Source organism: Lynx rufus, unplaced genomic scaffold, assembly GCF_022079265.1.
Source record: "Lynx rufus isolate CCGP_SWC_20201006 ecotype Redwood Valley unplaced genomic scaffold, mLynRuf1.p SCAF_8, whole genome shotgun sequence".
NCBI classification, from domain to species: domain Eukaryota; kingdom Metazoa; phylum Chordata; class Mammalia; order Carnivora; family Felidae; genus Lynx; species Lynx rufus.
Window position 1 is genome coordinate 134,567,969 of NW_025814896.1, and position 17,058 is coordinate 134,585,026.

Consider the following 17,058-nt stretch of genomic DNA (forward strand, 5'->3'; position numbering starts at 1 on the left):
TTTCCTGTGTGTTTTGGTTTTAATGTTGTGCAGTAATTCTTTTTTTTTTTTTAATTTTTTAAATGTTTATTTATTTTTGAGAGAGAGAGTGAGTTCAAATGGGGTAGGGGAGACACAGACTCTGAAACAGGCTCCAGGCCCTGAGCTGTCAGCACAGAGCCCAGTTTGGGGCTCAAGCCCATGGACCACGAAATCATGACCAGAGCTGAAGTTGGACGCTTAACCAACTGAGCCACTCAGGTGCCCCTTAATGTCATACAGTAATTCTTTAGTTCATCTGGAATTATCTAATTCTTTAGTTCATCTGGAATTATCTTGTTAACTATTTAGATGATAATCCGGCCCTGCTAATTTGCATTGCAGCCTTTATCTATGCAATGTTAAGTGTTCTAGAATCTGTTTCTGGTCTCTTCTATTGATATGTAAATTATTTTCCATACTGTGTGTTTAAATATTGTAACTGTCCCAAGCACCTTGAGATGTGAAAATCACTAAATGTTCATGCTTGTAATACGTGAGTAAATGCTACCTGATCCACACTAAAGATGTATGATTTTAAACTGTTGAGAACAAGAATTTATTTAATGTATGATCTAGCCACACATTTTTGTGCCAAATTGTGTTTTCTAAAAAGGAGGAATAAATAGAAAAATTACCAATACTCACAGTTTTATACTTGTGAACATGACTTTCAAATCTGTCATTTGGGTTATGGAGGTCTTTCAGAAGGAAAAAAATAATGAAAGCATTGATTAAATGGATTTACCATTGAAGGTGGTACAGAAGTCAAGTAAACTAGGTACTAGTAAAGAGTTTTTACAATTTATTGAAGAAAGCTATTTGTGGAGTAGATCTAGAAATATTTAATTTTTGAACCATATCATATGGTTAATAAAGTATTTTAAAATGTATTCTCTAATAAAATGAATCTTTTATTTTCACTAATCTAGTTTGTTTCTGTTTTCCAGATATTGTTTTGTGTTTGCTTTGGGATACCTCACAGTGTGCCAAATTACTAGAGTCTATATCTTTGATTATGGACAATATTCTGCTGATTTTTCAGGGTAAGAGTAAAACTTTGATTCAGTAGCCCGTTTTATCTACTGTCACGTTGGTGGAAGGACAGCCTGTGGTTGCATTTAGTAGTTCTAATGAAAAGCTATTGACAAACGTTTTTGTTGAAAATTCCTCTATGAGCTGAGACGTTTTCTTCATGTAAAGTGGCCTTTTGTAGTGCTTATAAGTCACAAAAATAACCTGTCCTTTTAAGTTGACTTCTATAAAATTTCCAAATATGTAGCAATTGAATTTGTCGTATGGCATTCTGATCTGAAAGCATTTTCTAATTTTACAGAAATTTCTGCCATCAGTTATAACTGTTGAAAACCATCCCCCTTCAGCCTGTATCCTTGAGTCTCTTTCTTTGATCTCTTGAGCGAATCCCTTTCTGTACAGTCATTCACCAGCTTCTCTGTAAGATCTGGTCACTTCTGCTTCTTAACAGCCCCTGAGACTTTTCTTTGGGCCAGAGGTCCTCTGAATTTTCTAGAGCAGACATTTGAATATGTATTTTGGTTGCATGCATTTTCACCTTCATGGAATGTTCTGCTTTCTTATGTCTGCACTCAACCGAGTAGCGGAAAGAACTTCTGGCTTTTTTGTTCCTTCAAAGGGGTCGAAGCCTGGTTGCTCCACGGTACTCTTTGTCCTGCAACAGGCTGATGAAATGTCTGTTTCAAATTAAACATGGGCCGATCCTTAAGGACTGACTTGCTTACCATCCTTATAAAGGGACCTCTGCGAAGGATAAGCAAAGTAGAAAAAATAAAGTACATCATGGCATCTCTGAAAAAAAGTTATTCAACGTTAGAAATGGACCAAAGTTGTATGAGCTTAGAGAAAAATTACTGCTATGAAACAAGAGAATTTTAGAAGTTGAAATTTTCTTTTTCTCCTTAATGGGATTCAAGTAGATTTTACTTTTTTAAAACAGATTAAAAAAATAGATTTGGATGAAAGGAGATCGCATGCAAAAGAACAAACAAATCAAGCCGAAACACACTGATTAAATACACTTTACAAACTAGTTAAATTAGCAATATATTGGGTCGAATAGAGAAATATACCCGGAATTCGGAAAAGGAGAATAGATGCTGGCGGTCTAGCTTATAACTAATAGATATTCTTGGACAAAAAGAGCTAATGGATGGAATCAGTAAACATATTGGGCACTGAAAATCTTCACGAACTTGAAGGTGTAAGCCCGGTCACACGTTGTCATTAGGGTATGAGAGTAGGACCTAGTTGTGAATGTTTACAAGAGTCAAGATCACTTAGACAGTTTAATCTTCCTGGCAACAGTTACCCTACTGTTCATCGCGGTATCCGTAGTGTTTAGCACATGGTGACATTGAATAAACCCTTACTGGATCAATAATAATAATACCTCAGTTAAGAGGAAAGTAGAAAATACAGTGAGAAAAATGGGGGAAAACAACAAACACAGAGTAGAAAACCTGAGCAGTGCAGGCAAAGCTGTGCTATCCAAGATAAGTTCAGAGCTTACTGGGGCACCTTGGGGGGCTCAGTGGGTTCAGCATCCGACTTCAGCTCAAGTCATGATCTCGTGGTTCGTGGGTTCGAGCCCCGCGTTGGGCCTTGTGCTGACAGCTCAGAGCCTGGAGCCTGCCTCAGATTCTGTCTCTCTCTCTCTCTCTCTCTCTCTCTCTCTGCCCCTCCTCTGCTCACACTCTGTCTCTCTCTTTCTCTTTCAAAAATAAACATTAAAAAAAAAATTCAGAGCGTTAGTGCTTGTGTTACAGTGAATGAAGAATGAATGAATTAAGCCTTTAGTACGAAATAGAAACAAAAAGAATACTCTTGACTAATTCAGTTTATGCATGTAGATAACAGAAATGTGAACATTAGCAGCTAGAAGTTAATACTGTAAAATCACGAATTTTCAAATGGCCTTCTTCAGTGCTAGGACACTGTAGCCATGTTCCAGGGACACTAAGCAGGTGAGGCTGTCCCCTCTAGTCTCACTTCAGCCACAACTGCTCTGTGTCTCTAGCTTATATTTTGGGATTCCACATATACTTCATTTAACAAATATTGTGCTGCTTATATTTTTAAACTGCCAGATTTTTATTTTTATTTTTAATTTTTTTTTAGTGTTTATTTATTCTTGAGACAGAGACAGAGTGTGAACAGGGATGGGGCAGAGAGAGAGGGAGACACAGAATCTGAAGCAGGCACCAGGCTCTGAGCTGTCAGCACAGAGCCCAACGCGGGGCTCGAACCCACGAACCGTGAGATCATGACCTGAGCTGAAGTCGGACGCTTAACCGACTGAGCCACCCAGGCGCCCCTAAACTGCCAGATTTAAAAACCAGTCTAACATAGCTAAATTGAGCTCATTGATGCGGTTCTTGTGAGTACAGATGTGCGTGACACAGTGTTTACTGGGCCCTCACAACTGCTCTTTTGGTTGATCTAGTCATCACCTTTCTGATTTCTCAAACCTGATATTCTAAACTTGTTACTGTCTAGCTGGAGATAGGCTCACACTGTTAAAACATCATAATTTCAGTGGCTTAACATAATACGTGTTTATTTCTCAGCCACTTTGATGGTCCACTGAATAGGGAGCCTTTGCTTCACACAGTCATTTAGGGAAGCTTCTTTCTTAGGGCTTCACCTCCGTCAGCATCTCTGGAATCCTTTTTTTTATTAAAAGGATTATTTTTAATGTGTATTTTAGAGAGAGAGAGAGAGCGCACAAGTAGGGGACGGGCAGGGAGAGAGGGAGACACAGAATCCGAAGCAAGATCCAGGCTCTGAGCTGTCAGCACAGAGCCCGACGCGGGGCTTGAACCCACGACCCATGAGATCATGCCCTGAGCCTAAGTTGGAAGCTAAACCACCTGAGCCCCCAGGTGCCCCTGGAATTCTCTTGATTACGCTGATGGAGACGCTATTGGGGAGCAAAGGGAGAGAGCATGCTTCCTCACCACTGCTGCTCACCCCCGATTGGAAAAGACTGCTTATGTGGCCCACAAATTAGAGGGTAGTTTGCAGTAAGAGCAAAACGCGTGTTTAAAAATAGCTTTATATGGTGTGGCTTTACTTTGCTGAAATGTAAAATTTCATTTAAAAAATTTTTTTAATGTTTATTCATTTTCGAGAGAGACAGAGCATGAGTAGGGTAGGAGCAGAGAGAGAGGGAGACAAAATCCGAAGCAGGCTCCAGGCTCCGAGCTGTCAGCACAGAGCCCAACGCGGGGCTCGAACTCTTGAACCATGAGATGTGACCTGAGCCAAAGTCAGATGCTCAACCAACTGAGCCACCCAGGCGCCCCTAAAATTTCACTTAAATACTTAAATATAATTTACAAATGTTTAAGTATGTGGAAGAAAACAACATAGCATTTTAAATATAAACCTGATACAAAACTCCTAGTTTATTTTTTTTTTTTAATTTTTTTTTCAACGTTTTTTATTTATTTTTGGGACAGAGAGAGACAGAGCATGAACGGGGGAGGGGCAGAGAGAGAGGGAGACACAGAATCGGAAACAGGCTCCAGGCTCTGAGCCATCAGCCCAGAGCCCGACGCGGGGCTCGAACTCACGGACCGTGAGATCGTGACCTGGCTGAAGTCGGACGCGTAACCGACTGCGCCACCCAGGCGCCCCCAAAACTCCTAGTTTAATGTGTAATTTTTATCCATTAGGAGGAGACATTTGATCATCATCAGTAAACTGATAAAGATTAGGCAGAGACAAATTAGCTGAAAGAGGCCTTCTGGGAGAACGAAGCTGAAGGGCTTTTTTTCTTATTGGACACAGGACAGAGAAGAAGCCATCTAGAGGCAGACTTTCCCCCTAATGAAATATTTAGGCATCTAGAAGCCTTGAGCGTGTTATAATACGAGCGGAAAAGATCCTAACTTGAACCTAATTAGGGTAAATATCCAAAATGTTGGGCGTCTGAAGAAGGTAGAGTTGAATACAGTGGCCATCCTTTGTCCTGAACTGTGCTGTTGCCTTGAAGCTGGAGGCACAGGAGGTGGAACCAGGCTCTTGCTGAGGAACCGCATGGGAACTCTTCCGTCCGGGGCAGTGTTTCTTGCCTGAGGCACAGGAAACTGATATTGTGCCTGTATATGAATGTGAACATCTGTGTGTTTGGGGTGGGGAGTGGGACATGAGTTCAAGATACATTTGAAATGTTGATCAGATTAAAGGGACTCGTTTCTTAACAGAAGTTCCTTTTTGCAGAAAGGTCGAAAACCACTGTAGTCTTGACTTTCGTGGTAGCCTTAGAAAATAGAGGAGACATTAAAATAATTAAATAACTTCCCTTTAGATTAGCAATAACCAGTTAGCAAGTATAATAAAGGATCCTAGCTTCACAAGCAATGAAAACCATGACAATGTCTATCTGAGAATACACGTAAGAAGAAATGCACGGGATCTCAGTGTAGAAAACTGTAAAACTTTACTGTAGGATATAAAAGAACCCTAACGGGAGAAATATCTTGTTATTCAGACGGTAAAATTCAATATTATAAAGATGGGAATTCCTCTCAAGTTAATCTGTAGGTGTAATGCAGTTCAAGGTGGGGTTTTGAGGGAAATTAGATGAATTGAAAAGTTCCTCTAGAAGTAGAAATGCTCGAGAGTAGCAATTTCAGTACAAAACACACTCCTGTTTGTAAAGTAGCCGTCATTTAACTATTACAGGACTGACACGGGAGTAGATAACACAGTGAAGCCAGAGGAGAGAAGCAGACCCATTGATCCAAGAAATACAGGGACGGAATAGAAACGGTGGGAGAATAGATCTGTGGGGAAAGCCCTTCTCGATTATTAAGTAAATGGTGTTGAGACAAAAGGAAGGTAACTGCTTTCCTTCTATGCAGGTAAAGAACTTGTAGACGGAAGTAAGAGCAAACTTGTGTGGCAGAAAGGTAATGAGTTCTGATTGGAGTATGTTGACTTTTGAAGGGGTAGCTGAGTGCATCCACCAAAAGAGATGTACAGGACATAATTTTCCATTCAAATTAAGGCTGTGTTTTAGAGCTAACCACGTGGTATCAGATGCTCAGCAGATGTTTCATTACTGCTTACTCCTGTGTGTCCGTTCAGCTACGATTTATGGAGCACACGCTCTACCTTTTGCGAGGTGCTCAGTACTTTTGTAAGTGACAGTCCTGTCCAGCATAAGGGACAGACCATTTGGTCTAAGAGCTACAGGTGCGATTGTCGCGCGCACTCCTAGAAAGCCTCGTTTGAGTCTGATTGTAGATTCTCTGTGCCGCGTGCCGAGCTCTGGAAGGCCTCTCGCTCTCATCTCCCTCCTCTCACGCTGTGCCCAGTAACCGTGTTGCAAGTGGGATGGATGTAAATTATTCAGCCCAACCGCTAAACGGCAGTGTTCCATTGACCCTGTTTCGTCCCGTGGGAGCATCTCCCACACCTTGACCTACATTTGTTGGGAGGAAACATTCTGTCTGGCTGCTACTAACGTAGGTCCAGTTACCAAGAGTAGACGGGCTAATAATCTGTGGCTTGATTTGTCTGGTTTCTGCCCTCCGCAGGCCTTTTCTACCGTTACATCCGTTCACAGAGCAGCGTGCTTTAATGAGATTTATCAGAAGTCTTCGGTTTTCTTGGGACTCTGAGCCCTCACGGTGTGTGCCCGGCTCTGCCCCGCAGCCCCGTCCCGGCTGCCTTCCTCAGTCGTCTGATGCCCACGGCCCTGCTCTCCTGTCAGTACATTTGCCTTTGCGCCCAGTCCGTTCCCTGCGCTCAGGGCGCCCTTCCTGTCCAGCCATCGGTGCCTGTCCACCACGGCTAATCTTACGGGCCCAGATGACAGGACTCCAATTCGAGGTTTTCCCCTGGGTTTGAATTTTCTGTCATCCCTGCACGCCTTTCTTCAGATGTCTCGTTTGGCTCGTGACACTTTTTTATATAGTTATTCACGTACCTGTTCATCTCCTGGTTTAGTGAGAAAGCCTCATCGGAGACTGCACTTTACAGCTAATTATCGTGTCCCCCCAGGGCCTTGTGCTTTAGTAGCAACTCCACTGTTTAGTAAAGAAGGTTTTATCAAACATTTGCTGTCTCTCAGATACTGTTCGAGGTATTTGTCATACTGCTGCGTTATTTAATCCACCCAGCGTTACTTTTATCTGTTTTTTAGATAATAACTTGGAGGGGGGCTGAAATAGCTTCCCAGTCTTCCAAATTGATCAGTGGTGGGGTCAGGATTTAAGTGGGGTTTTCCGACTCTTGTCCCGCTGCCTGTTCACTGCCCACATCTCCACCCGAGTGTCCAGGAGGCAGCTCTCACTGGACACGCCTGAAACAGACTCCCTGATGCCCTCTCCGCCCCTCCTGTGATCCTTCTCCCTTGCCTCCGTCCTTCTGCGTGGTTGCTCTGGTCAAAAACCTTGGCAGCATCGGGTCTCGAGCCCTGCCTCGTATCCATTGTCAGACCGTCGGCCGATCCTGTCGTCTTTACCGTTACATGGTGGCCAGGCTCCACATCAGACCACACGTGCTATCACCCTGGTCTGAGCCACCACCCTCTCCTGCCCACTTATCCCCCTGTGGCTCCTCAGTCTTTTTTTAAGAAGTTTGGTTTTCTCATTTTGTTTAACTGTATTTATTTTGAGAGAGAGAGAGAGAGGATGTGAGCAGGGGAGGGACAGAGAGAGAGAGAGAGAGAGAGAGAGAGAGAGAATCCCAGGCAGCCTCCATGCTTTCCGTGCAGAGCCTGACATGGGGCTTGAACTCATTAACTGTGAGATCATGACTTAAACCGAAACCAAGAGTCTGACGCTCAACTGAGGGAGCCACCCAGGCACCCCTCCTCAGTCTTTTCAGCCCAGAGTCAGAATTCACCCATTTTTTTTAAATTTTTTTTTAAATATTTATTTTTGAGACAGAGTGAGACAGAGCAGGAATGGGGGAGGAGCAGAGAGAGAGGGAGACACAGAATCCAAAGCAGGCTCCAGGCTCTGAGCTGTCAGCACAGAGCCCGACGCGGGGCTTGAACCCATGGACCGTGAGATCACGACCTGAGCTGAAGTCAGAAGTTCAACCGACTGAGCCTCCCAGGCGCCCCTAGAATTCACCCATTTAACACCAAGTTACTTCCGTGCGGAAACCCTCCCTCGCATGGGTCACTCAGCTCCAGAAGCCTGCTGGGTCTGACCCTGACCGCTGCCCCTGCATGTCCCCATCCTCCCTCTGCACCTCCTCTCATCCCACCAGTGGCCTTCTGTCTCCCCACGTGCTAGTCGCGCTTCTATTGAACTGCTGTTGAACTGCTTTCCTCCTTCCTGAACATTCTTACCCCTTCAGGCTGCTCTCTGCCTTGTTCTCACTTGAAGTGTCACCTTCAGGGTGAGGCCAGGTCTCCTCCCTCCTCCCCCCACCCTGCTTTGTGCCTGCGCTCAGCACTTGGCAGCATCTGGCGTAGGATGCGTTCACCTGTTGACTGCTTCATTCTCTCTCTCTGTCCGATGCACCGTGAGGTCCGCGGCCCCGAGAACTTCACCTTGTGCACGGTTGTGTCTCCAGCATCTGGTTTCTTGTAGGTGCTTGTTAGATACCTGTTTCTGAACGAGGGAGTAAAGTGAACGAATGAACGTGGCTCAGAAACCCGTGGCCCTCTCCGTGACGACTCACTGCGTTTTCTTTGGCATTCGGTATGTGGGGCTTATTTTGGCCTCGGTGGGTTTTGCTGTTTGTGGAGGAAAGAAACTGTCAGTGGAGAGCTGACAGTTGGGCTCTGTTGTCAGGTGACTTGCACCCAGCGGCAAGCTGACCTTTGACCCGGCAGGTGCTTGCGGTTGATGGCGCTAGAGATAGCCTCTCCTGGAGGTAACGGGCAATTGAGGCAGCGACTGTTCTTTTCAGCATTCAGTTTCTTTTTTATTTATTTTTAATTTTTTTTAATGTTTATTTGTTTTTGAGAGAGAGAGACAGAGAGAAAGAGACAGAGCATGAGTGGCGGAGGGGCAGAGAGAGAGAGGCAGACACAGAATCCGAAGCAGGCTCCAGGCTCCGAGCTGTCAGCACAGAGCCCAACATGGGGCTCGAACCCGCAAACTGAGATCATGACCTGAGCCGAAGTCGGACGCCCAACAGACTGAGCCACCCAGGCGCTCCTCAGCATTCAGTTTCTAATAATGTTGAACTACAGCTGAATTGTACTGTATGAAAGAACTAAACCAACTCTTCTCATTATCTGTAGAGACAAAAAAATATATGTTTTTTAAATTTTTGTATCCTTTTGTTTTTTAAATTTCAAGAAGTGTAGAGCTTTTAGTTGTTGTAGCAGGTAGGGTTTTTGTTTTCCTTGTTTAATATTACTTGAAACTGTCTCGTCAGCTGAAGTATTTCTCCTGAAACGTTAGATTCCACGTTTCCGCACATTCCTAGCCGAGTGCCACGGGGAGTAAATCTGTGTACTTCCACCTAAATACAGTGATGTCATCATGTGGAAGGTACAGGTATCTCTGTCTGCGGCCCTGAGCTCCCCCGTTGGAGATCCTGAGGCCGTCCACCCCCTCCCTCCTCCATCACTGACTGCCACAGGGAAGGCAGAGAGTCTCTTTTGAAAATTTTTTTATATATTTAAAAAAAATTTTTGTTAAACGTTTATGTATTATTTTTGAGACAGAGCATGAGCGAGGAAGGGGCAGAGAGAGGAGACACACAGAATCCGAAGCAGGCTCCAGGCTCCGAGCTGTCGGCACAGAGCCCGACATGGGTCTTGAACCCGTGAACCGTGAGATCGTGACCTGAGCTGAAGTCGGACGCTCAACTGACTGAGCCACCCAGGCGCCCCTCAGAGGGTCTTTCTGATTCATGTCAGGTGATCTCAGACTTCCCAGGACCCTGGAAGCGATTAGCATTTGGAGACTCCAGTAGATGAGAAGTCAGCAAGTAGTTAAAATGTCAGTAAAGGTCCAAGTGAAATAATGTGTGAGTCACTGAAACAGGTATTTGTGAACAGAGTGCCCTCTCAAGAAGACCCACAGCAGGTACTCTCTGAGAACAGTGGAGTTGTTTTCGTTTACAAGTGTTTTCTCCACACCCTGGGTTCTGCCGTAACGAGGTAAAGTTGGTCCTGCTCCGGTCGGCTTCCTGGTCAGGCACATGGCCCGTGTTGGCCTCGTGTGTCCATTTCCCCCTCTGGTTTACTTTTCTCAGCTCTCAGTGATCTGTTCATGCCTTGCTGAACTTTCACTGTAGTACTGGCTTACTTTCACTTACAACCCACTCCTTTTGAGTCTCTCTGTGCTACTTCTGCCTTCTAGCATTTTACTGTCACATTCAACACCCCCTGACCCCACCCCGTGACAGGTTGGACCAGAGGCCCTGGAACTGCCACCCATTTAAAACCAAAGGGAATAGTCGGGGCTAACCATCACCAGTAAAGGGAACAAGAAGATGCCGAGACGTTTTTGCAAACCAGTCGGTCCTTTGAACCCGTGTATATGTCTAGTGCCCCGGGTGCAGAGATAAATTAAGTCGGCGTTCCTGGTGTTCAGTAGCCCAGGGTTTTTTGTGGTGACAGGAAAGCAAACAGAAAAATGACAAACAGTTTGGTAAATGCTTTCAAGCACAGATGAGAATGGACAGGCTAGAGGGAGTCCGACCAACCTGTAGAAGGAGTAAGAGATCTTGACCGGACGCTTAGAGGAGTCCGTTTATTTAGTGTTTCTAAAATATTTACTCAGCACCTCTCTTGTGCTAGGCACTGTGGGTTCAGTGGTGAAAAAGACTGTTGGTTCCTTACCTCGTGGACTTTCTGGAGAGGAAAGACAGATTTTAAACCAACAATGAAACAGCCACGAACGTGAAAATATTTTGGAGGAGGAAAACAAGAAGCTGGGGTTAAGTGAAGGGCGAGTGTGGGCATTGTGGCAGAGGGGCTTGAGGTGGAGCTGTCCACGGGCCTCTTGGGCAAAGTGATTCCTCAGCTGTCCTTGCAAAAACAGTTCCAGGAAGAGTGGTCTAAGTGGAGGGAGCAGCGTTTGGAAAGATCCTGGGGCATTCAGCCCTGTCACATTCACCACCACGAGGGCTTTCACGAGCCATCCTGCAGCCTGCACGGCACATAGCACAGCACTTGCACGGGGAGGCCCGGTGGCCAGGGCACAAGGAGGGCATGCACTCACAAAGCACATATTTGCATTTTTGGAACATCTTATATATACGCACCTAGCAGTTTGTCATTGAGTTGATATATATATATATATTTTTTTTTTTAAGTAAGCTTCACGCCCGGCGTGGAGCCAAGCGTGGGGCTTGAACTCAGGACCCTGAGATCAAGACCTGAACTGAGTTCAAGCGTCAGATGCTTAGCCAACTGAGCCATCCAGGCACCCCGTCACTGAGTTGATAAATTTAATAATTATTTTATCAGTGGTTTTTATTATGACTTGAGGTGAAGTGGGAATTAGCATTTAGAACCGAAGAGTATTATATAATTCTTTGCTGAGCTATATTATGAAGAGAACTTAGGCAGGATGAGAAAAATGATTCTTTTCCCCCAAGGAAGTGGAAATCATTATTTTTGCAATCCTCAGAGGCACGTAAAACATCCCGAAAGCTAAAACGGCAGCTGGGTGTTCAGAGAAGGCTGGGGGATAGGCTGGCTGAGGGATCATTTCCTGAGAGTGAGTTGCGTTCACATAGGAGCTGACTTTTAAGGGAGCCCACGGGGAATCTCCTCCCTTCTGCACTTTGAGAGCACCTGCCATCTGACAGGTTTTTCTTTTCTGAGATCTTGCCTGTTAGGTGAGGAGAGTGAGCTGTAAGTCCTCAGGGGTCTGGGTCTGTGTGTCGCATTGCCCCTGAATGCCTGAAGGCATTCTCCTTTTTTTAGGTGTTGAAGGATGCTCGTGTTCGGCCACGGGTAGAGCTGATGGGTAGAGCTGATGCTGACCGGTCTCGTGCTCTGGGCAGTGGGGACAGGTGGAAGGCACGGGGTCTCTGTGGCGGAGTCTGGGCCGCCTCCTGCCGCATGTGGGCTGTGGGGCTGGCCTTCCTGAAGGCCTTTCCTTGGCTGCACATATCTGAGCCTGAGCTCACCCTCTGCCTCTCGGCAAAACGCGATTTTCTGGTTTTGGTGGAATATTCCAAAACTATAAATAAATAACTTGTGATTAATTGTTCTTTGATACAAACGTCAGTAAGCTACCGTAATAAAGGATAAAGATGTGTCCCGGTGGTTTTTTTTAACATGGATTTATTTATTTTTCCTTTCCAAGTTATCCATTCAATTAGAGATTACAAAACAGGGGGAAATATTGCCGTTTTCTTAGTTATAACATGACTTAAAGCCCTCCATAAGGTGCGCGTTAGGTGCTATCTCTGCGGTGGCTCTCCCAGACCCTTGGTCCCTGGGCCCTAGACCAGTGAGGTGGACCTTGTCCTGTTTCTTCGTGCCCCATCTCTCCTGTTTTGTTCTACATTTCTCACCCAGTCTACTTTAATTTTCTACCTATTCCCCTTTTCCCAACTCATTTTTCACCTTTAAGTCAGCCGAGCCAAAGGGCAGCAGTGTGGCGGGTTGAAAAGTCAAGATCGGGAAGCCAGGGCCCAGCCCGATGCCTGCCTTCGCCTCCCTCTGGCCCCACGTCCTAGTGCTCTTAGTGCGTGAGGGAGGAGGCGGGTGGTGATGCTCACGCAGGGCCTCGTGGGGGATGAGCATGCGTTTCTCTTTCCCTCCCTTGCTTCCTCCTTTCCTCCCTTCCTCCCTTCTTTCTTCCCTTCTTCCTTTCTTTTCTCTTTTTCTCTCTCTGCCTGCCGCTTTCCCTTTTCATTTCTTCACTCTCTCTTCCTTCCCTCCCTGCCCTGTTTCCTTCCTTCCTTCCTTCCCGCCTGCCTGCCTGCCTTTTAAAGCAAGGGAGAAGCCCTAACTCCCTTAGCCCCTATACCTTCCCCAAACATAGCAGCCCCTGAATTCTCTCTTTGAAATCCCTTGGAGGTCTTTTTTTTTTTTTTAATGTTAAAAAGTGTCAGGATTTTGTGATTGCATAAGTGGAATAAACTCTTTTTTCTTTTTTTAAAAAATGTAATTTATTGTCAACTTGGTTTCCATACAACACCTGGTGCTCATCCCAACAAGTGCCCTCCTCCCTGCCCATCACCCAGTCCCCCCCCCCGCCCCATCAACCCTTAGGTTGTTCTCTGTATTTAAGAGTCTCTTATGGTTTGCCTCCCTCCCTCTCTGTTTGTAACTTTTTTCCCCCTTCCCTTCCCCCATGGTTTTCTGTTAAGTTTCTTAGGATCCACATATGAATGAAAACATATGGGATCTGTCTTTCTCTGCCTGACTTATTTCACTTAGCATAATACCCTACAGTTCATCCACGTTGCTGCAAACGGCAGGATTTCATTCTTTCTCATTGCCAAGTAATATTCCATTGTATATATAAACCACATCTTCTCTAATACGTCATCAGTATTATTTTAAATTTCTCCTTTTAAATACTTATTTTTTTTATTCTGTTACAGCCCAATGATGATAATTACCCAGAAGATCACTAGTTTGGCTTATGAAATTCATGATGGTAAGAATTTAGAAATTAACTTTTCATCACCGAAAGAAATCCTATTCAAATATACTTTCACTTGAGATAAGACCCTAACTTTCTGCATTAGAGGAGGTAAGAGACAGGAATATTCAACTCTGCTTAGGTTCATTAAAGTGTGTTTATTTACTATTTTTTTTTGCAGTTTTTCATCTTAATTTCACACCTGATTTAGTGACAAAAACAGTAAGAGTGGGGTCCGTCATATGACCAACATTAGTGGCAGTATAAAATATAAAAGAAATAGACATTTGGTCTCAATCCAAGTTTTATTGGTCCCTGCTTCGTCTTTGTTACATTTTTATTAATTAGTATTTGAATGCTTTTCCCCCATCCCTCATCCCTTACATATACAGTACACGCACACACAATTACATGTATTTTTAGCATAAATATTTATATATTCATATTTTCAATCTTCAGTGAATGGATACCTTGCCATAGGAAATGCTAACACTCTGGGCTGTGAGTCATGAATTAGACTCTGGTTTCTTCCCATACTGGAGGGACATCCCCGTCAGACTGGTCATCCGTAGTGGCCCACAGAGCTTTTTACGTGGGGTTTTTAGCCCCACTGCATAGAGCACCCATCCTGTGCCATCTGCTAAGGAACACCTACAGATATGTTTTAAGTATATTGTTTGCTTCTTAATTTAGTTCTCCTTTGGTCTTTAAATTGGGCTTAGAATCTAGTAATGTGTAATCGTAAGTCCTAGCCTCCTCTTTGGGGAGAGAAGGTAAAGATGATGTATGTATACAGTTTTCATTCATTACAGTCAGAGAGGTAGGGAAATCATTTCTTGCTTTATGTTGAGCTTCTGGTTCGTAATACTGATGTTAGTCAATCATCTAACAATGGAAACATTTTGATGCCCCCTTCTGTTTTTTTTTAATGTTTACTTATTTATTTTGAGAGAGGGGCAGAGAGCGTCAGCCGAGGAGGGACAGAGACAGAGACATAGAATCCAAAGCAGGCTCCGGGCTCTGAGCTGTCAGCACAGAGCCCAATATGGGGCTTGAACCCACAAATCATGAGACCATGACCTGAGCCGAAGTCAGATGCTCAACTGACTGAGCCACCCAAGTGCCCCTTAAATGCCGCCTTTTGAAAATCAGAGTGTTTATTATAAAATATGCTAGCGGGGCACCTGGGTGGCGCAGTCGGTTAAGCGTCCGACTTCAGCCAGGTCACGATCTCGCGGTCCGTGAGTTCGAGCCCCGCGTCGGGCTCTGGGCTGATGGCTCAGAGCCTGGAGCCTGTTTCCGATTCTGTGTCTCCCTCTCTCTCTGCCCCTCCCTCGTTCATGCTCTGTCTCTCTCTGTCCCAAAAAAATAAATAAATGTTGAAAAAAAAATTTATAAAATATGCTAGCATTTTAGAATTTTTTTTTAATTATTCTCAAATTAGTTAATATACAGTGTAGTCTTGGCTTCAGGAGTAGAATCCAGTGACTCAGCACTTACATATAACACCCATGGAATTTTTAAGTTAATAATAATTCCTCTAGAGAAGTCTCAGATTTGTGCCTTGATGTGTGTTATTTATCTTATACAGACCTAGACATGTTGGGTTCCATGGTGGTCCTTTGATGTGATTGAACCAATGTGACAATGAGAAAGAAAGGAACCAGTTACACCAAAAGTTGGGATTATAGCATGAATTTCCACTGAGAAAATGGTAGAAGTGAGAATGGGGGAAAATGCCATTCTTGGGGGAAATCACAGTTGACCAAAGTACCTGTTTTTATTTCCCAGGGATGTTTCGAAAGGATGAAGAACTGACTGCATCACAGAGAGGTCTGGCTGTAAGGTACGTGCCCTTCCGTGGTGTCCCGCCATGGCTCACGCTGTCTCTACCTGGGATATACTCGACTCTCATGGCTAAGGCTGCCTTGTCCTCCTAGAGGTACCGACTTCGTGAAAACCAAAGCTTCCTCCCTCCGCACACCTCCCTCCACCAAATCTGGCTGGGTGAGGCTACATACCTCTTCTAAGGCTCACATAGCACCTTGGATATATCATCACATAGTATGTGCCTCCTGTGTACCATGAGGGTATCACCAAATTTTCTGTCTCTCCTGTGACTTTCTGAGTTCCTGAAGACAGCAAGATCATAATAGTCTTCGTGTCTGCCATATAGTAATGAGTGATAATCTCCACTTCCATTTACAGACCAATAACTCAATAGCAGGTACTGAGTTAAGATATGTTAATATAGCACATAGATGCCATGTTTTGAAACAACAAAGAACCAGTAAAATATTCTCAATATTCCTTGAGGAATTCATTCTGGGTTGGTTTCTACTTCCTTTATTATAGTACTCTGTTGTCTTATCTAAGGAATAGCTTAATTTCTTGGGTAGGGTCTATCTTAATACAATTAGACATCAAAAACTCATTTTACCTAAAGGAAAAATTCCTTGGAAGCCCCTTGCTTTCTGTAAATCAAAAACTAACAGGTGCCTGGCTGTCAGAAGAATGAGGTTAAGTTTGTGATAGTGGATAGACCCTACCCTGAGGCTTCCCTCTTGGCAGCATATCTTGGGAATCTTCTTACATTTTCCCCACCTTTAAAATTACTCCATTTTGATATTCTCCGTAGTCAGTATTTACATATCAGTAAACACACACTTGAACAGACAGTTGATGAGCGGGCACTTTGATCTGGATTCTGGGGTCTTTAGGAGTCCTCGGCCCATCCCTGCCACCTCTCGTTAATGGACACTCAGCTCCCAGTTCCGCCTTGCCCTCCCCCCACACACCTACCTAGCAAAACCCCAAACGCTATTAAATTCAACTCTCCGCCTACCCAGACCGCGGAAGGGAGCAGACTGGAAGAACATTCGTCCCCGTTGACTGCACTTGTTTTGACGGGGTGGCCCCACGTTTAACATCAGGGCCTTAGCGTGGCCAGTGGCCGTGGTGCGTCTTCCGGTCCGCTCCCGCGAGCGCGCTCTCCTTCCTCAGACGCCCCGCACACCCTCCGCCAACTCAGGGTGGCAGCGAAGTTACTTCATTCTGCAACCACTAAAGCTGCCAAGCTGCCTGTGTCTGTAACGCCATGCTCCACTTCCTGTCCCGTCCCAAGCGCTGCCCATAGTCCAGCCCAAGGCCAACTTCTCACTTCTCCCTGAGTCCAGCTGCTTTTAACTCCAGGATCTTGCTTCTCGCCCCGGCCCGGGCACTGTCACTCGTCATTTCTCCCTGTCTTTTCGCACTGAAAGGAGAAACACCTTTACCTCACTTTCCCTGCGAGCTGCCTCCCCAGTACTCTGCAGCCTTGTAGAGCAAGCCTCTGTGAGAGATTTGTGTCGCCGTCTCCCCTTCCCCACCCCCCTGCTCTCCTCAGCCCACGGCACTCGGGTGTGTCCCCACTACTGGTCTGATAGCGTTTTTGCAGGTGGCCTTACCCTCGGCAGATGTAATTGTCAGC

The 17,058-nt window shown here is 44.9% G+C and overlaps 1 protein-coding gene across 1 annotated transcript in view; it reads left to right on the plus strand.

Moving 5' to 3' along the window:
• The window catches only part of MBOAT2 (membrane bound O-acyltransferase domain containing 2), a 126,481-nt gene that overhangs the window by 86,854 nt on the left and 22,569 nt on the right, over window positions 1-17,058 (plus strand). Inside the window, exons 4-6 of the mRNA XM_047069236.1 lie at window positions 969-1,064; window positions 13,549-13,604; window positions 15,381-15,435. Coding sequence (XP_046925192.1) covers window positions 969-1,064; window positions 13,549-13,604; window positions 15,381-15,435 — 207 coding nt within the window. The remainder of the gene's footprint in view (window positions 1-968; window positions 1,065-13,548; window positions 13,605-15,380; window positions 15,436-17,058) is intronic.